At 31.8% G+C, this 22,253-nt stretch overlaps 1 protein-coding gene across 1 annotated transcript in view; it reads right to left on the bottom strand.

Moving 5' to 3' along the window:
• The window catches only part of LOC148283294 (junctophilin-3-like), a 32,700-nt gene extending 10,667 nt beyond the window's left edge, over positions 1–22,033 (bottom strand). Inside the window, exons 1-3 of the mRNA XM_088223744.1 lie at positions 21,943–22,033; positions 7,786–8,093; positions 5,651–5,821 (exon numbers count right to left, since the gene is read on the bottom strand). Of these exons, the coding sequence (XP_088079870.1) occupies positions 5,651–5,821; positions 7,786–8,093; positions 21,943–22,033 (570 nt within the window). The remainder of the gene's footprint in view (positions 1–5,650; positions 5,822–7,785; positions 8,094–21,942) is intronic.
• Between the last annotated feature and the right edge of the window lie 220 nt (positions 22,034–22,253).

The raw sequence follows: 22,253 nt of genomic DNA, 5'->3' as shown, positions 1-22,253 counted from the left end.
GTTAAAAAACTATTAAATACGCCATGAGTTAAGTGTCATCATTTTTGAGAGCGCAGGGCACGTCTAAGTGTATTAATATGTCAATGTATTTTATCGTCTAAAACAATGACGGCATAACGATATGTGTTTAATATATCATAACTTTAATAACGTCAAATATTACTCCATTTTCGAAAGATTGTATGTCACGTTTGTTGTGAAGAGATATGTCTCAATTTGCCGTACTTTGGAAATAGAAAAATTGACATATTATGAAGTGACACGGCTAATATTCTCTAACCATATTAAACGAAGAAATACTATATTTTGCCAGATCGTTGATCTCATTGACACAAATCCGGTGATATTTGTGACTAAATAAGTGACATATCATACTTAGCCATCTTTCCACTGATGTATTGTACTTGAAACTGCGTAGTACAGAAAAAAGCTTCGTTTTAAGGCGGCTTCGTTACATTTTTTTAAATTTAATTTAACTAAAACAGTAGAACACAATAAGGCAAATATAAAAAAAAATTAAAACACTGCCATAAAAGAAAAGATAAACGTCCTTGAATACATAATGCATATTATAACTTTTTTTGTTATGTGAGAATGTAAGAGTTATAAAACGGGCATAATATTTGCTTTCATCGCAAAAAGTTCACGATGTTTAGAAAAGCTTTAACAGATTTATAAATTATTACCATAGGGAGAGAGAAATGTGTATAAGCTTTGTGAGTAATAAATTAATAACAGACCTCCTGTACACAAAGCTTTTTGAATATAATTTTATATTAATAATCTTTTTTCCGTCCAGATATATATACGAAACACTATTATAATTCTTTCTTTTTTTCTTACTAACATTGGATCATCACCAATTTTATTTATAATTTCGTCATCATTCCTTTCCCGCATCTTATGGTGCATAGGGCACTGCGTTGGTGATCATTTTTGTTACATGAAAATAAGACGATCAGTCTTACGGTTCAGGTGCCAGCCCAGGGACCATGATATATTCTACTGTAAAAACACCTTTTTTAAATTACAAAAATAAGGTTTTTGAATATTATTAAAAATAATGAGAAAGTTCAGTGCTACGGAAAATTGGATTCTTAAACGAGGTTAAAAATGAAAGCATTTTATTATGAGACAAGCAAAGAAAATGTATGAAAAAAATAATAAAAATGAACTACTTTAAGCTACGAGTATATTACAAATCCTATCAAATCAACCGTTTCTGGTTTTCGGGAAGCTAACTTACTAATTGGCAGAAGTCACTGACTAGAACTTGTGACGTCACTGGCGGAGTAATTTTATAACTTTATAAAATCGAAGCGCTAATAACACGATAAAAAAAATGGCTTAGTTCGATAGTCTATTAATAAGTAAACAAAAATAGGTTAAAAAACACAAAAGTTCCTCATTGTCGTAAGCGTTTATCGAGGGAAAATATTTATTCTGTACAGTGTTAGGTTGTCATCCGTCTCAATAAACTAGATGATTGTCCGACTTTCTTTCTTACCAATTCCAAATGACAAATTGGTTTGTTACTTGGAAAATTCACATTAATAATACGAAACCAATTTCTCTCATTTAACAAATATGCAAAATTCTAATTGACTATATTCACTGTTTCAGAAACAATAGGTCTGTGTACATATTCACAGAAAATATATATTCAACAAGCGGACCCGACAGACGTTAGCCTGCCCGAACATTGGCTTGCCTGCTATTAGCTGGTTCAGCAAAACGTTTTTCAATATTCTAATTTTTTTAAACTGTATTCTAATTTAGTCATTCTTTGACCGCCGGCCAGGGTTTGACGAAAAATTGACATTTAATTCGAAACCAAAAGAAATGAAAAGAAAAAATCCTGATTATGTCGTGAAATCGTTCTAAAACTGTTCGAATAAAAGGAAAAGACTTTTCATTGATGAGTAGGTACGTTGGTACTTGTTTATGATTGAATTTCAAAACTATAGAAGGGCCAATTTAATAGGTCACATTTGAGACTTCATCAAAATTCAACAATATAACCTTGTAAGGACGGTAATAAAATATTATTTATTTTTTCGAATTAAGGACTGCACAATTGCTTAACTTTTTTCAGTTATGATTACATATTTATTGTAATAATGACAAAATAAGGTAATTTTGCGATTTACTTTCACTAATAAACCATTCTAAACATAATTAACTTTTTCTGTTCCTAACGTCGTAACAATGTTGCATCAGTGAACCCTTTTTCTTTTAAAACACTAGGCATGTTACCCAGAAAAATCGAACGTTGATAGTTTTATTAAATTATGTACTTATCTTATTTTATTCCTTAAATTTACGATAGAAAATAATAATGGGACAGGGATTTGACTTTTGATTTTTAAAATAAAATTATAGTACCTATAAGTGCTTTTTCATAGTAACTGAATTCAATTCACATATATTATGTTTGAAGTCCGAATCGATTCATTGACTTTAATCGATGTTTTTAAGCAGGTCACCTCACTATGAGGCTAAAACCGACAAATGTCAAATGTGACCTATTAAATTGGCCCTACTGTAAGAATTATTAATATTCAAATATTGAATTTAACTATATACTAAGTGACATTTGACATTTCAATCTTTTTGTCTTGTATATATTGAATAAATAAGCTTTTCTTACACAATTTGGGTCCATTTGTAAACCTGAACCATCTGAGGACCCCACTCAAATACACACAAACGATTTCTTAAAAATCGGCCAAGCCGTTTAGGAGTTCAGTGACATACACAGATACAGAAGAATTATATACATGAATAAGATACATCTTAAATATGTCATGTACCTAAGTTTTATTCATACTACCTCTAACGATTTGCTATTTTCTTTTGTTGAGTATAAATAAAAATATACATTTTATATTTGAAGCACTAACTTTGCGGTTTTTCACTATAATAAAATAAATAAAACAACTTTGTTTTTAACTCTTGTGTGGCTGTGATGTCACACTAATCGACATAGGACACAAGATTTGATATATCTCTCTTATTTTTTTAAATGATGAATTCGTATTTTTTGTAATCTTCAAATGGACGTTTTCACACCCGATTTGGAAAGTAAAATTTGTATCACTATGCTATATGTAAATACAAAAAATATTTAACCTTGCCACGCGAAACATGAATGTCCGCTAATTCAGCAACACATATATACAGGTACCTTATACAAGACAGAGCACGAAGATAGAAGTCATAACTAGGAAAACTGAGACGCTGTTCTGCGGTGGGTGTCATCTAAAACAGATTTAGTCTTCAGTCGGTTAATGACAATGATGGGGGACGCACGCGCGTAACATGAGCGGCGTATTTGTGATTTTCAATTTATTTTGCTATAACAGGATTAAATTATATGTTTATTCCCATAAATTATGGAAAAGGAGTTATTAAACAGTAGTCTCCATGTTTTACATTTTTTTCAAATGTCTGAACTTTAGAATATTCCGTCTTTTACTAGTGGTAACACGATGTTACATCACCGCGCGCAAAGGGATTATTTACCACAGTCTATTTATTTATTAATAAATAAAAAGTTTATTAATAAATAGATAAATTACTGGTTAAAAAAAGGGGTTTTATTTAGTTAATTATAAATAAAAAGTTTCATGGAAACTGAAGGAGGTGAGAAAGTGGGAAAGAAGATTATTTAAAAATAAAATATGATAAATGAAAATACAATTAGAGAAGTAAACGAAATACGTGACTTGGGAATTATTTTGGACTCAAACTTAAATTACAATAGTCATATAGAAACTATAATTAACAAGGCATACAAAATGACTGGATTTATCATGCGGCTGTGTAAATCTTTTAAAAATTTAGGTTCATTTATATTGCTTTACATAACATACGTACGCCCCCATCTTGAATATTGCACTGCTATCTGGTCTCCTGTTTATAAATTAAAAACTAAAAGAATCGAGAGTGAAAAAAAAAATTCTGAAAAAACTAGAATACAAATTTCATTTGCATTTTCCAAATTATTTAGCTTCATTAAAATTTTATAACCTTGATTCATTAGCACTCAGAAGAGATATGTTTGATCAGATCCTGCTTTATAAAATTGTCAATAATGAATTCGATTCCCCGGAACTCATTAATCTACTTGCTTACCGTGTTCCCTCCAGGCCAACTAGACTCTCTGATATTTTCTATATTCGTAAATTTAAAACTAATCATCGGAAACATTCTACAATCCCTCGTATATGTGAAACATTTAACAAAAAAATTAATAGTGTTGATATATTTAACACTCCATACAATATGTACAGAAGAGAATTAACAGGCTTGATTCGTGCTCTTCATTCATAATTCATTTCATAATTTAATCAAATGCAATTTTCCACTCTCACTTTCCTTCAATCATCCTTTATCGCTCCTTATCAATTTCCTTCTTTCCCTTTCCACTATCTCCTTGTTTTGTCCATATTTATCTTATTTTAATGTATAGTATATTTACTATTTATATAGTTTAAACTTCAAGCCGTCGTCGCTTTATTACAGTATTATTTAGTGAATACATATAATTGGATGGCAGGCCCTACTATGTATACATTTTATATGTTTTTTTTTTTTAAATACTCAGTTAACCTGTACATCTGTTTGTATTCGAAATAAATAAAATAAAATAAAATAAAACAAAATAAAATAAAATAAAATAAATAAAAAATATATATATTAAAATCGCCATTATGCCATGTGTAGAAAGTATTATTTCTTATTTCAAAGCATTTTTTCTAATCTTTAAGGCTATTTCTTTATTATTTTATTTTGATTTCTCCTTCCGCAACCAGCATTATAATTGAGAAATCTGTAATTTATTTTATTATTTTCAAATTATTTCTCCGTACTATAAATTTGTTGTCAAATACTATGATTTTTTAACTAAATCAAATAATTTAAAAAGTGTCGAATTGACAAATTGGGTAATCGAACGGAATACGCGACACTATCCAAGTAATACTAATATGTTTTCCGATTACCAGCGGTGCTATTCTAAACCGCTCTCGCGGCCGTAGAAAACACTTTTATCGCGCGTATTTTGTATGTAAATACGCGAGATAAAAGATTTCTCTACGGCCACGAGAGCGTTTGGAATATCACCCCAGCACGCCGTTCCACAATATAAAACACACTTTCGATTACATAACTAGCGTAGCGTGCATAAATTTAAGGTTTTGATTTTTCTGATCATGCTGCCCTTTTCGCACTTTTTGTTCCACGTTACCATGAATTTTCCCCCGAAATATTGTATTTTTGTTTTACCATCCTTCTGTCAACTTTTCATTTCACATTACCAAACAATCTTAACAAATGCGTGCAATTAAAATACGCATATAAGCAGTGCCCACTGCCTACTATGGGTACTTGATTATCATCCAAATATTTCAAAGGAGTTTTTCTGAATCAATTGATAAAATTACAAGTCATGTGTGTATTGATATGAAATTTGTTTACAACTACCAAATACTATAAATATTTTTATAGTAATCAAGTAAGTGAGACAGTAGATGCTGCTTAAATGTTTATATAGAGTGGCCGTCCCCGCATATTATTTATTTTCTCAATCTTTTCGATTATACTTTCCGATTATAATCTAACATTGTAATTAAAATGGTAGACTTACTTCAACAACGAAGCTGGCATTGGAATCAGTGTGCAACGATGCATTAGTGACTCCGGACCTCGAGGACTCCGTAGAAACCCAAGACGCTGATGATCCAGTGGAACGAATGGATCCGGAAGTTCCTCGTTTCTCCAGGTCACCGGTGCTACGCTGTTTCCTCATCTTTAGACCCTGGAAATGAAAATCAGACCTTAATATTCAACTATTTATTTAAATTAAAGGACGAAGAGTTTCAATTTTCCTATTAATGTTTTTTTTGCATCTTTTTAAATTTTAACAAATGTTAGTTTTCTTATCTTTTTCCTGAATATTTTAATTTCCATAAAATGCTCACTCATGTAAGCCAGCCAGGCAGGTCATAAGTCTTGTTAATTCCACATATCCCATGTACCCTACCTACATAAAAATATTTTCTGTCTCATGAAAATTAAATGTTCAGAGCAAATACTTAAGACCTAGAAAACACAGACCATGTTTTATTCCAAAATGCAGGACAAATTGACCGTTGATGATGCTTCTAGGGAGGATGATTGGTCTGTTAAACAGCCTACTGAGAGAGGTAAATCTTTTTTATGCTGAGATTACTACACGATTTTCATCGAAAAATCGTCTTTTTAGATGAGGCTCATTTTTTATTAAACGGCTAAGTCAACAACCAAAATTGCCGCTATCGGTGTAAGGCGGCAATTTTGATTGATGAGGCTCCATTACATCCAGAAAAACTCACTGTCTGCTGTGGATTTCTCAAAAATATGCCAAAACGTACCGTTATTGTGAGTGTTGAGCGCTATCATACTATGTTTAATGATTTTTTCCCCCAAATTAAAGAAATTGATGAGGAAGATATTCATTTTCAACAAGACGGTGCCGGTGCCATAAAGAAAGCGTTACAATGAAGTTATTGCCTGAAAATTTTTGTTGAATCGGTTATTTCACAAAATGGTCCTTACAACTGACCACCAAGATCTTATGATTTAACACCACTAGACTCTTTTCTGTGGAGCTATGTTAAATTAAAAGCTATCAACAACAAACTCGGGACTCTTGATGAGCTCGAAGCCAACATTCGCCGAATTGCAGTCGCCATACCATCCGAAATGCTGCACAGAATTATCGAAAATTGGCGTCACCGGATCAATAATTGCAAGAAAAGCTGTGGTGGTCATTTAAACAATAAAAAAAAAGATAAATGACATTCATGCACCATCTAATAAAACCATTTCGGAACTTTTTTGATGGAATTTGCTGTGTTTTATTTTAATTTTAAATCCTATCGTTCTTATTGGTATATCTTGTAAATATTAGTATATCCAACATGCTTTTGCATATTGAAATTGCACAGTCGCATGAATGATGAGCATCATTGCTCTTACGCAATTCAAATATCAGCTCCCAGTTTGGTTCTGCCTGAATAAAATGTATGATAATAATTATTACGGCTAGCTCACCGCACTGCAACCTTGTAGTAATGAAACTTCTTGTGATAACTCGAAAACAATAAAACGTACTCGTACAGGAATGAATAATACTTTGGAATGAATAATACCCTAATATAGCAAATAATTGCAAGCAATTTTTCTCTCTAATAGCTATTAAACGTTTTCCAAAAATATGATCTCGAAATGAAATTTTTTGATAATTTTCAAATTTTTGCATAATGCGACTATCTGAATACTTATTTAAAAAATACTCGACTATAGTTATTTAAAAAAACTGACTACTACTTTTTTATCAACAATTTGAGAAGGACCATTTTTGTCCTCGTGGATTTTTTGTTTATAGTTTCCTAAAAACAGCTTGCCCACCACATACCGCACATCATTATCATTCCCTTTCCGCACCTAATGGTGCAAAGGGCACTGCGTTGGTACACCAGTAGCAGAGTATCTAGATCATTTTTGTTACGTGAAGGTAAAATGATCAGTCAACCGCTTAAGATACTAGTCCAGGGACTGTGAATTATTCTTGTGTATAAACGCCCTTTTAAACAAATATTTCATAACAACCATGTCAGGAATCGAACCCGTGACTTCTAGCTTGGTAGGCAAACGTGTTGACCATTACTTATCGTAAAATATCAGTTGATGCAATGTCTGCGACCGCTACATATTTCACAAAATGACTTTAATGCTTACAGATAGAAGTCCTTTCTTCGTCTTCTCGACCAAGCTGTTTCTCCTCGCGGGGGGCTCGTCCGAGCGCGCCTTCAGCACGAAGCCCCCACGGGCGTCGTCCATGCGGTGGTTGCGCTTTTCGGCCGGGTCGGGCGTCGGCGCCTCGCGCCCTCCGCCGCCGCCCGCGTCCCCCGCGGAGCGCAGCGAGGTGAGCGAGGCCCGCACGTTCTTGCCGCTGGGCCGGTAGTGGCTGGCCAGCCCGAAGGGTGCGGACGCGCGCACGCCGTAGCCGTGCCGCATGCCGCGCAACCACTGCCCCTGGTAGGTTCCTGGAAACAAAAATAGGAATATTATTTATTTATCAATCTATACATATATGTACTCGTAAATATTTAAAGCAATGTTCGTATATGTGTCGTCGATGGACTGAATAATTACTGGACCGATTTACGTTAGGTTTTTAGCAAAATGATAAGCTTTGCCATGGGCATATTTATAGCTCTATATATAAAGTAGAAAAAAAATAGGAATTAAAACATTTTTTTCATCGATCATCTGGGCTTCATTTGCATTTACAAAAAAATAGAAGAATTTTGTTTTTTGTGCATAAAAAGTTTGTTTTTGAATGTTCAAAAATAACGTTCGCTTTAAACGGATCCCAATCATATTGTTTCCTTAAATTCTTTACAATTTCTACCTATTTATTTCTTTTTCGTGGATTTTCCGTGATGATATATTTAATACATTTTTTAAAATCGTATTCCTACATAACGTGCACCTATGTTGGTAGAGGGGCTTAGTTTGACATTTGCAAAAAGAATTCCGTATTTGAAAATGAATTGTTTTATGTTTTGGAATTCATTCATAAACAAGTACCTTATCAAGGAAAAGTTACACATTTTTTTTTCTTTGATCCGGACAGTTGTGAATCAAAAATATCAAACTCAAATCAAAACCGGCTGGTGGTTAAAGAACGACTAAATACGCGTAGGCCATGACTGAGCGTTTGGGCATGAGTGAAGAGTCATAATTTTAGAGGGCTCAGGGTGCGTCTATATGTTCTAATAAGTCAATGGTTTTTTTTTAAGAAAACCGAACCTTTTTTTTTGGCTACGTAAAAGCATTATGAAGCAAACTTCGTAAGTATACTTAATCGTGCGTTTTATCCGCGGTCTTTGGGCGCACGGTATACAAATATAACGATTTGTCATTTTAGAGAGACGTAAAAAATGCAGTTGTCTTTTTGCATAGAATTGGGGAGGCATCTTCAAGACAATGACAGGAAAACAACGTTTAAATACCTATTTATAGAAATTCTCTTTCATCGCATATCCTACCAATTTATGTAATCCGAAACACAAACATAATAATGTATTTGTACATTTCAATTTTTAATTAAATACAATAATTTATGTCAAACCTTCGATTGTGTTAATTTAATATATATATATTTATATATAATACACCTATATACGAGCAGCTACTCAAATTTAGCAATGGCAAAGCATTGCCGGGTTCAGCGCGTTGTTTAAAAAATATACCTATCATGAAATATTTTTAATATTAAAAATAAATCGTTTTGATTAGCTGGTTAAATTAAACTATACCCAGTGTTTATATACACGATTGAATGCTAGTCTGCATAGTGGTCACAAGCTATGTAAATTGTATGACTCTTCTCTTAAATGTTCCCCGTCTCTGTAGTAATATGTTATATAATTTTTGTTTGTGTTTAATTGCTTTTAGAGTCAAATTTAATAATATTGCGTCAGTTTAAATTATTACAACAAAAATCGTAAGTAATTATCATCTCTGCAAAAAAAATGTTGAGTAAAGACCAATTCACAATAATCTTAAACTCATTTAATTAAAAAAATAATTTCGCTTTCCCCTTTAAATAATTGAATTTAAATGTCCGCACTATTCTTTGGTTTGAGATCACGAACGAAGATTATTTGGCGTCAAAGAATTTTCATCCTGATACTGCCTATTCTCTTTAACGAACGAACAAAGTGCCTTTCACTAAATTTTCGATAGCCAGCAAGGATCTTGCGTAGAAATCTAACTTCGTTTTCTTGAATGTATAAATTGCAAGGCAATATTAAAATTTAATGATGGTTTGGTCCAACAAGCGACTATGCTCCGAACTAATTGGAAAATGTTAGTTCTAGAAAGAATTTCTTTCGGACGGAATTGTTTTTTAAATGATTTTTTTGCGATATATTAATGTTGATTAAAAAAGAAATCCAGAGTAAAAGGTAGGTCTCCCTGTAGATAGTGGTAAGCTCATTGGGCTTTTATTAAAATAAGTAGACAACTATTTTTTGTTTGTTTTGTCCGCAAGGATAAGGAATAAACTTTTGAAATTAGGGTCTGTATTCCAATGGGAAATCAACAAAGTTATATTAATTGTCAATATGGTAAAACATAATTTTCTGTATGGAAAATTAAATCCATACTATTATTAAAATGGTGGCTTCCATGTGTTGTGGTCAAGACGCTTGACTCACACACGGAAGGTTCTGGGTCGATTCCCGGTGAGAACACAAACATAAAAAAAGTGATTTTTCTCAAGCCTGGGTGTTCTGTGGTGTACTGTAATTGGGCCTCCTAGCCTGTTGTGGTGCAATTTTTTTTTTTACAAAAAAAGTACATAAATGCGAAAGTGTGCTTGTTAAACCAGCCAGTGACAGGCCAGAAGCCCTGTAAATACCTAGTCTTCCATAATGTCGTCTCAAATATGTTTCTATCTCAGTTTTAACTTCCTATAGAGCGAATTCCAGTAGCTCAATCACAAATAACTATCGACGTACTTGAAAACATACTAAGCATTTGAGCGATCACAATGAACAATAATGAATCGCAGACATAAGTCAACGCGTGTGTTATCTCTAAGTCAACGCTCGTGTCGGTTTGTTTTTTGTTTTCGTTTTAAATAAATACAGTTCGTTGCCAAAAAATCAACGTTTATTATGAAAAAATATACCATATATTCATTAGCAAAATAGTAAGGAGTATCTAATACAAAAAAGTTCAAATTAAATTTCAAACAATTACTATGGTGACTGCTTTTCTTGAAATTTGGCTTACCGACCACCGGCTACATGCAATGAATAGCATGATAAATAATAAATAAAAATAGCTGTTTCGGAATATTTTCCATATCTACGCCGGTGAAATTGAAATATGTGATTGCGCAGCAGGATTATTCGTCGCGAAACGTAAATATTTTGACATTTAATATGCGGTGTTCACGGATGTTCCATGATAAGAAATGATAAGAAATTGTTATCACGTCGCTTATTAGCACGTCGATTGTTACCTGTGATTGAGCTACAGTAATTGTCTACAAAAAAAAATGTGAACAGTATTCTGTGTTTACTATATTAGTTTTATATTACCCATCAATGAGAGGAGTGCTCTCCTGAAACTGTAGTAGTGTTCTTGTAAAAGAATAAAAATTGTGTAACACTAATAACAAACTTTTATTTTCATTATAATTTAACAGTTAATTTACTATTGTAATCGGGGCTCAGGATTCCTGTTCTATTTCACACACAGAACTGTATTCCTTATCTGCCCGGACACAGACAAAAAAAATGCCAATAAATTATAATTAACAATGTTTTGAGTACGTCCAAATGTTTGTAGACGGCTGGAATTTATTTAGATTTAATTTGTTGAATTTTAAATGGATCAGCCGGATGAATCTCACCCACATTATAAAGGTTTCAGCTCTTTTACTTCACAGGAGTCAACTGATGGAAGAGTTAGGGAAATGTGAATGTTAAAACATAGGCAGAATAATAAATGCTACACAGGGTGTAAAGTGGCCACTTAAACCAGCCGATGACAGGTCATAAGCCTTCCCTTTCTGTTGCAACAAATTAAAAAATGTTGAATTAATTGTTCCATCTTTATGCGCATACCAACCGCGAGAGAATGACGACCTTGTTTTATGGAGATTTAAGTAGACTCGAGAGTGGCTCGATGATTTGGGGGCCATATGAACTGAAGTACTCTCTTATAATAGAGAAAATCCAAAAGGATATATCTCTACATGAGAGAATGCGGGTATTATTCTTGGCTCTACCCGACCGAGTTTCTCCAGGTTATGCTTGTCTACAACGGTTTAGAGACTCGAAGGAATGCGTATTCAACTACACACTCTTTTCGATTGTTGCGCGGTATGGTCGATAGTCCTGAGATAATGATGAGCATTGCTTTGTATGTTCCTGATAACTACCTAAGACAGCGTCAGCATAGATTGTTTCATATTTCGATAAACAGGATCAACCTCCTTATGGTTATGCCTGCTGGAAGGACCACCGCTATGCTGAACAACATCGGTCCGAATGTTGATCTGTTCCATGTATCCGAAAGGGTTTTCCGGAGCAAGATTCTCCTACTTACGTATTTTTTATTTTTATAATTTGTGTATCGTAAATTTTTATTATGCCAAAACAAGTTTATTTTGTATGCAAGGAAAATATAAAGAAGTACTAGATCTTCAATATTAGTTTGTTATGTATATGTTATTTTTAATAAATAAATTTAATCGAATTGAATACTTGATTTAGTATTTCTGCTTCAAGAGGCGACCGGCTGTGGCTGTTAAATTTCCAACCATCCATTTACTCGCAGCGTACCGCAAATCCAGCAATAAAAACCCCGTTAACGATTACGATAACCTAAAACGATTCCTGATGGGTTGGAAAACCCAAAAAACTTTTTCCTTTAAATCCAAAACAACATATTCAATCATTATCACCATTAACATTCTGAATTTGTACAAATTTTCGTCGACAATCATTGAATTTACCCCCTTGGGAATTATTCATATTGGTTTATTGCAACAGAAATGAAGAACATTTCAAAGAAGGGAATAAAAAAGTCTAGGCACTTTTTAAATTACATCACAGAACACCCAGACTTTTCTGTTCTCACCAAGAATCAAACCCGATTTGAAAAAATTAATGTTGAAAATTAAAATTGAAAAAATCCCCTCTTTAAAATGTTCTTCATCTCTGTTGAATATGATTGTTATTATCATTATTTATAATAATAAAAACACCATACAAATTTTTGTTCCAAATTAAAATATTGTATTATTTAATACTAGATCTTGAAAGCATTCCTTAGACCAATTATTGATCGCGCCTCTTGCTTGTTAGCAGATAAACGCTCAAAATGCTGGTTCGCGGAATGCGTTATCCTTTATTTGCTTTGCCATGAAACCCTAAATACAATTAATGCAATTACCTACCTTATTCTGGGTTCTGGCACCTTTATTGTTTGAACTTCTTGTGGTCAGGAAGGATGGGCACTTGACGATTACACGACATAGTAGATTAAATAGTTATTGATCACAAATATCTTATTTGCGATCGCGGAGAGAATATAAAAAGCACATGCACTCACGATCAGCTCAGTTGTTAATCTGGGGCCGGGACAATATCGGTACCCATAGTAAGCAATGCAACATTTTAACCAAGGCCCCGTAAGTATCAAATAAATTTGAACGCCTTATCCTAGTACATGTGCTATGTATATGTTTGTGTACTCATAGAGTAAATGTGGCGTAATCACAAATGATGACAATTTATTTTATTTGACTTATTTATCAAAATTTATTGCGGTTCCGAGGACGAGTTCCGTAAGGCTGATTACGCAGTGCAACATAAGGGAGTCTGGTAATGTCTATTCTTTGGACATGATCGTACCAGTCCCTTCTTCGCTGTCTACTCTATCTAGAAATGTCCTAAGCCTTATAAAATATTTCACTTATTCTGGTGGTCCTCGCGCGATCTCAGAGTTTACATGTCCTCAATGCTTGTTTTTTTTTTTTTTTTTTTTTAATTTGAAAATTTAAACCCTTACGGATTATTACATTTATTTTACAAAAAATAATATAAACATTTTTCATTCATACTCTGTTGTTCAAAATATTGTTTTTTACATCTTTTGAAAAGTTTGTCTGAGTCTTTTGTTTAGTTTTATCTGGTAGTTTATTGTATAATTTCAGTGCCTGGTTAATTAGTCTTGATTGTCTTTGTCTTGTTTTAGAAAGTTGTATATGGTATTTGTCTGATATTCTCGTATTATGTCCATGTTGACTACATTTTTTTACAAGTTTTGGTTCTTCGTCTACAATTACATTAGTGGCTAATTTATGGATAAATTTGAATGATTCTTGTTGAAAGAGTTTAGTTATATTTCATAGCTTAGTTTGTTTAAAAAGTTCTCTGGTTGCAGTTAGATAGGGAAGGTCATATCGGTCGTTAAGTCTTGACTGTGTCTGCCAGGAAAGTAAAGTAAAGCCTTTTTGTGGCGTTATAATAAACTTTTTGACGTGTTTAAAACTAGTATGAATAATAAAAACATTAACACATATAAATGAGAAATATAAATATATTATTTAAATTGACATCGGTCCTCTACTGAAGGAATGTTGGCAAGTAAAAAATGGAATTTGACATTGATAACTTTAATCTAATAAATTATAGCCATATTACTATTTTTTATTGATTATACATAGAAGAATGTTAGCATAAAACTGAACACATAAAAAAGTTTTAAAACAGCTTGCCGACGGGTATTTTATAGCGAAAGTAAATTAATATAACTTCCGTCCCTTGGAGATGTTTTAAATATTCAACTCGACGAACTTGTCAAAACGGTTTTAACAACGAAACACATTTCTGAGTGGAAAATGTTGTACGAGGTTCCCGCGAGTCCGCCATTTTATCAAACGCTATTAGTTATTCCTCTCCTGGGAATGAATTCGCAGCTCAAATTATCTGTCGAGTAAATATTTTTGATAATTCGAATGTTGATTAATTAAATAAGAAATGGAGATAAAATTAACTGTTAAAACATTTATACCCTAGGGCTTTCCATTGGCCAAATACTGAATAATGCTCTGAATTTGTTGAAATTCGAACCAAAGTACTGGGTAAGAAAAAAAAGTGTTGTTTTAAAAAAGCTAAACCATCAGAATAGTAAGAAGAGATAAAACGAACACACACAAAAAACATTTTTTTGTAGATACATGTTTATATTTAATTCATAGGGATTTAATCATTATTGGATTAGGCTAATTGGTGAATGACACAGTGCGTAAAGTGATTATTAAACGATTCGATGACATATCTTAATCCCAATAAACAGTTAAATTTCTACTTGTGCTTCTAAAAGTTTTCTCTGTTGAATAATGCTGGTTATGTTCACTTCTACTTCAACTAGTTAAGTGAAAAATATTTTGTGTTTTTCCAAATTTTTGTACACTGGATTTCATAGATTTCAAGATTATTTGTATGTTTAGTATTAAAATCCCAAAGTTATTATATAAAACATTTATAGGTGTAATATATATAGATATATTGTTATTATATTATTTCATTTTTTTTTAATAGAACACTGTATGTTAATTGTATTTATGTTTATATTTATAAAAGGCATTTGTGCCATGTATACACTAATAAATAAATGATATTACATAGCGCAACGTGTAAAAAGGTAACTCAAACCAACCAACTAGGTCAAAAGCGATGTAAAAGCATAGAGTTGTATATTTTCTTTCTTAAAGGTTCCTTCTCTGTTGCGATGTGTTAGTTTTCTAGTGTTTGTTAAAATCTTCATAACTTAAAATAATAAGCTTTTAAAAATTTACGCTTTCAAAAAAGAAATTCAAGAATGAAATTAAATAGTGTGAGATATTAATAAAAAAATATCCAGTGGCATTTATTAATTAAAAATTTTCTTATGTCATTAATTTTCTTAAAGAACGAAATTCATATTCTTCACGTTTTTATCTTAATGTGATCAATTACTGTTTGTTGAAAATGTTGGAAATATCTTAATAATGAACTACTGTTTATTATTTTCTGGTTATGTTTTAAATCAAGGTATAAACATAGTTAATTTTAAAATAAGTTGTGAAAATTTGATCATAAATGCTTGAAATGAAAATAAGGGACTATAAATGACTACGATTATGGATTCAGAAAAGGAAGAGATGTCGTTAGAAGCATATCTACAAAGTATTCTGATGTTCAAAGTAAAAAATACAATTTCTTTTATGTGTGTTTGTACGAGTATGTAGGTCGTTTGAGACGAAACTTTTTCTTCCATGGAAGAATTAATTTTTCCATCTAGAAAGAACGGTGCTTATTTTGGTTTTAGTTAGTTGTATTGCAGCTAAGCTTTTATAAGCGATTTATTACCTGACCAGGGTAGAACTTTCTGTTACTAAAGCTTTAAGGTTTTTCTTACGGAAAAACAACTCAGCCGTTGTTAAGTTCCAGTTGTACGTGGAATGGGAAACATGAAAGATAGAAGAACATTTTAAATAGTTTCATTTCGTGTTTTTAGTATCTGTCACTTAAATAGACAATTTGTAAAAGAATTCAGAACAAAAATATATAACACTAATTCAGTCATTTAATAAATGTATTACGATTTTTTTTTGTTTTACATAATTATTTTATATGGTTTTATTTTATATTATGACCCTCAGAGACTTTCACTCACCTACAACTCGGTTTGAAATAATGAATTCTTATTATTGTACCTACTGAAATATTAATTAAAGCATCCCTAAAATATGGCGAGTTTTATTTTGTGAATAAGGAGTTACAATGATCGATTAAAGAGGCAGATTTAGGCAAAACAGATATTTTCCATGTTATTTTTATGTTTGTCAATAAAAAAAATTCGAATCGTCTTTCGCAAAATTAATATATCCGAAGTTTTTCGTCGTATTATTTAAGCGATTAGCGCATCAGAAATTATTACTTATTTTTATATGTTTATCATATATAAAAAAGGCCACGACAACCAAAATAAACATCTATATATATATATATATATATATATATATAGATTTCTTCTGTAAGTGTGATACCACTAAACTCCTCCTAAACGGCTTAACCGATTTACGTGCGCTTTTTTGCATAGTAATGAGCTTTGCGCTGCAGATGTCTGTACATAACTTAAAATCTTCAATCTAATCAATGTAAAAAAAGTTACGAGCATCGATGTTTTATTTATCGTCCTACCAGGGTTGCATTCGACAAAAAAATAGAAGGTCGTTGTTTTTATGTGTATAAAAAAGTTTTTTTTTCATCTTTACAAACAACATTCGCTTTTTGTGGATCCCAATTGGAGTCTTTCCTTAAATTCCTTATATTTTCCACCCATTTATTTCTTTTTAATGGATTTTCAGTAATAATAAAATAAAACTAACTGACATTTAGTACATGTTTGAAAACCGCATTTCTACATAATGTGCATTACTCCAGTTCGTAGAAGAGCAAAGTTTGAAGGTTGCAAAAAAAATAATTACACATTTGAAAATTAATTATTCTATGCTTTCTAATTCAACCATTAAAAAAGTACCTTGGCACGTACTTAAATTTAATATTGGAATTTAAATAATTCTTAGTTTTGGAACTCAATCATAAACAAGTACCAACGTACCTTCTAATCAATGAAAAGTCTTTTTCCTTTATTCGAACCGTTTTTGAACGGTTTCACGACATAATAAGATTTTTTTTCATTTCTTTTGGTTCCTAATTAAATGTCAATCTTTCGTCAAACCCCGGCTGGCGGTTAAAGAATAACTAAATTAGTTTACAGTTTATCGAAAATTTGAATATCGAAAAAACATTTGCTGAGCCAGCTAATAGCAGGCAAGCCAACGTTCGTGCAGGACAACGTCTGTAGGGTCCGCTAGTAAAATATAAATAGTTACATACACACATGTAGAACCAAATAGATTTAATTCTATTTATATATTCAAATTTAAGTATTATGTAATTATATAATATGTTCCTGTGTATTTATTATTGCAGGGTTATTTCAATTTATTTTTCTATAATTCGCCTATATTTATTTTGTAAAATTGAAAATACACGTGTGTATTTATTTTTTTATTCATTTTGTTCACAATATACGTATGTTACATTTATTGAGACATAAATCCCAACTCCATGGAACCAAAGTCCTGAGTTGAGTTTGTTTGTTTGTCCGTCACATCTCCGAAACGGCGAGTCGTAGCAGCCTGAAATTTGGACACGCCATTTAAGATGTGATTTCAAGGTTAACATTGCTATTTTTTAGTAAAATTTGAATCTACTTCTACTCGCTAAAAAATCATTATTAACAGTAAACATAAAACATACTTTAATTCACAAATTTATCTCCTTAATTGAGAAAAAGTAGTATTTGAAGTAAATACGTTGATATAATCAAAGTTTTTAAGCAGCATAATACATGTGTCGGGACAAGAAATGCCAAAAGTCAATGTTCATCATGGGAAAATATTCGGAATCAATTACCTGTGAAAACTGACTCCTTTAACACCTTTGACGCTCCTACTGCTGCAACCAAACATACTGCAGTTCACCTAGTCGATTTTTATTTATTATTACGTAAATATCCAAGTTATTTACAAACAAAGCCAAGCACAGCTACAAAAGTATTCCGTCAAACCGTTATGTTTATGTTGTCAAATAAAACAAAATGGCCACCAATTGGTTGCTAACCAAAAAACCATCATCGCTTGCATTCTATGAAACATAGTGATAGGGGTTCTTTCTATTGGTTACGCATGATTACTCTGAGGTTTAATCTTTATGGTCTCAAAATATTATTTGTTAAATTACCATTTAAATATGTGAAAATTAATAAACAGTTATATTCGCACCTAGTAGTACATAGGGTACAGCATTGGTAGCTACTTTAATGACAGTGTATAGGCAAGATAACTAATCGCTCGTAAGCTTTAGGTGCCAAACATGTAAAATCAACTTTAAAATTTATTTTTTTATGTGAACCATGTCGGAAAACAAAACCGAGATCTCTTGCACGGCAGTAGACGTGGTAACCTCTAGACACCGTAAGTTATCATACTAATAGTAAAAATATATTTAAAAATAAAATGTGGAAATAAGAATGTACACATTTAATTAATTCATGTTCGTATCTCCTACAATTTTACGCGATAAAAGTTTAACAAAAAGAAAGCTCTAAAAAGGTAAGAAAGGATGTAGTTAGGCGAAAGTAGGTCAAAACCGTAACTTTTAAGAAACGCCGGGTTAGTTTCCTATCGTATTACATCGCTTTGTTTAAGATTATCTTCTATCGTCTACATCAGCTAAAACTTGTTTGTTGATTTCAGAAATACCTTTAAAAAGCAGTAAGATCGCCATTGTAATGATTATATATATAAATATGTAGGTACTAAAAAGTTACGGGTTGGCTGTAGTCGGGTAAAACGCATGAAAATTGAGGAAATCATACGATTTTGCCATTTTAAAACGAAAGTTTTTTTTAAAATCACGCAGTTCTAAAAAATAAAAAAACTTAAATTAAATAAAAACAATAGTTTTTAATGGTATTTCTATAAAAAAATATACTTAATTAAAAATTTTGAAAACGCAATGTCTTAATTTTTGTTTTTATGAAGAAATACAAGCATTTTAAATCACATATTTTTTTGTGATATTTTCCTTTATTTCTACGTAAAATTGTGGCTTCGATAATATGGTTATTGAAATATTTTAGTTGAAACCTTTTTCTATAGAACTGTACTCTCATTTGTTTTAAAAAAAGGTAATTCTGGTTGTAATATTCAATTTCTAACAATTATTCAGGATTTTATTACCTTCATACCGGCTCTTTCCGGTACCGGTAAGATTTCGCTTTCATTATTTTAATGTTCAATTTATTATCTTTAAATCATTCGAAAGAAAATTAATTCGAAACTTAGTCTTTATAGTAGAATCGAGATACCAAAGTTTAGGGTAAATTTGAAATGGCGTAATCTGCCGGTCAAAAAATTGAGGATTTTTTGACAATATTTTTGTTCTTTAGCTTGTTATAACAGCGAATAATTGTATGAAAAAAAACATGAACTAAAATATCAACTAATGTTTCCTCGTTACATTCGAGATCTCGCTATTTCCGTGATCGTTATAACCGAGTTCGACTGTATATATGCATATTATATACATACTTATCAGGCGCGTGCGGTGAATATTATCAGAAGGGGTGCTGACAAAAAATAACCATGTTTTTACATTTAGTGGGTGTGATAGTACATTAGGTAGATATCTAATTAAAAGGTAAATAAAAGTAGGTAGTATCTAAGTAAAACGAGGCTCGCACAGAGACATGCATATTTTATAGGCCCAAAATTTTTTAATTCTTTTTTTACTGATAATATTTCATTGATTCCAAACTTTAAAAATTTTCCTTCTTTTAAAAAACAGGCACTATCCTGGATTCAAACTAAAGATATGAACTCTTTTTTTCTTTGATTTATTTGGTTGCCTTTTAAGGAATATTTTTGGGTTTTTTTTTTTAAATTTTTTATTTCTTTTTTAATTACTATCAAAAAATACCATATTGTATTTTACAGAATATTTTATTTTTTCTTTCTTATGTCATACAAAACTATTATAACTGTCTAATTTTTATTATAGGAGCAAAAATTCACTTAGATTTTCTTGTATACCCACGAACAGGCTGTGCCTTTGTGGGATTTTTCTGTTTACTATTTTTCTATTAATATGTATTTCGTTGTTATGTAATTATGCTTTATTTTTTTAATACCCTGTTTTATTATTATGTTTATTATAAGAAAACAAAAATTTTTTTAAAAACAATTTTAAAAAAATTAAAAAAATAAAATAAAATATTGCGTAGAATAACTTTTGTTAAGTGCGCTTGAGATTGATGGAGGTTGGCAACGCTGAAGGCTACATGTAAAAATTCTGAATAAGAAAATCCAGTGGAGATATGTCCGCCTCGCTGTGTAGTGGTTGTTACGTTCGTCAACAATCATTGAGGTCCTGGTTTCGATTCCTGGAAAAGTGGACTTAAAACATCGATTTTTTCTTGACTGGCACCTTCAGTATAAGACTAATTATTTTATCTTGATGTAACAGATGATCAATCTACGATGTATTTGGTTTAGTGGGAAAAGGGGGGTGATGATATTGATAATGAATTATTTTATTTTAACTCTTAAATTATAAGGAAACATTTCAGATATAGGTCAAAATGTTTACGAGCCACCCTAAACCAAGGACAGGAGTTAAACTAACGGTCTGTGAATGCCACTAAATTGTTTGCAATGAGAAAACACAATAAATTGCCAATCTTATCTCTGAGACAAAAAAAACTTTATCGTTTTAAACCGGGGAAATATTTTCGTGTTAAGCCCGTTTTGTATGGATCAGAAAACTGAACAGTTAGAATTCTGAACAAATTTTGGAAAACGGAGAACGTCTTTGAGAACGAACTTTCAAGTCAAGGTACATACAAAGTTTTTGAACTGGCCCTGGAAAAAAAAATATTTGCGTTCTTGCTAGGATTTAGTCTAATATTTCTATTTTTGGGTCCATTTTTAACGAGTTGTAAATAACTTACTATTAGAAAATGAGAATCAGGTTAGGGTGGAGAGGGGTTTAAACTCGAATTGTTAATTAAGATACTCGTATAAATGGATTATGTTTGAACTGTTTTAAGAATAAATAAAAAAATTATAACTAGAATCATACAAAACGGACTGCAAATATGAAAACTTCTTTCGAAAAACGCAAAAGGTACCGACACAGAAAATGTAATAATGATATTATATTTTTTTTAACAAAACAACAAAATTGGTTCAATTTTGAGATCACAAGGATAGAAAATGTCGATTGCAGTTGTGTATAAACAGTCCGAGGTGCAGTTGTCTTTTCCGCACAGTATCATGGACGCATTTGTTAGAGAGTGACAGAAAAACCATGTTTAAATATATATTCATCAAAATCTGGTGGAACTGCATATTATCTTAATGCTTCAAACATAAAAAAAAAAAACAATAATATTAACAACCATTTCTCCTTTAGTCCTAGATTCGCCCCTTCCTCTATTCTTGAAAGCGTTTTTATTAATTTATTTTGTTTGTGAAAGAAACTGTTTATATTTTGTGATATATTTAGTTATAGGTATAGATATTAAACGTGATTAGTTTTTTCGTTTTTTCTTATTAGTTGTAGTAACTCTTCAGAATGCAATTCTTTTTTTTCTTTTTCTTTTTCTTTTTCTCCTTCATTCTTTCTATAGATTTTGTGAATCTGTTTGTGCCGCTGTTTCTGAAATGCTGAGTGCCAGCAATTGCGCCACCTTTTCGGGGGTCTGCCTTGAAGTCTTCTTCCTTTAAAGCTCCCTTGGAGTGCGATACGCGGAAGTTTGTCTTCTGCAATCCGGTTGACATCTTCTTTCTAATACCGCCTTTCTTGTCTTTCCCATCTTACAAAATCTTCCGTACCGCACGTGCTCCGAATATCAATGTTTCTCGTGCGGTCTCGCAGCGTGTTTCCGGTTATGGATCGGAGAGTTCATATCTCAGCCGAAATTTTGTATTAGAAGTATCTGCCCTTCCCTCTATTCCGTGGGTGGCTATCGGTCTAACACATGATTTGTATATTCTTTTT

Source organism: Micrasema longulum, unplaced genomic scaffold, assembly GCF_059751315.1.
Source record: "Micrasema longulum isolate JH-2025_06_02 unplaced genomic scaffold, ASM5975131v1 h1tg000250l, whole genome shotgun sequence".
Taxonomy (NCBI): Eukaryota; Metazoa; Arthropoda; class Insecta; order Trichoptera; family Brachycentridae; genus Micrasema; species Micrasema longulum.
This window is presented reverse-complemented; position numbering and strand designations above follow the sequence as displayed.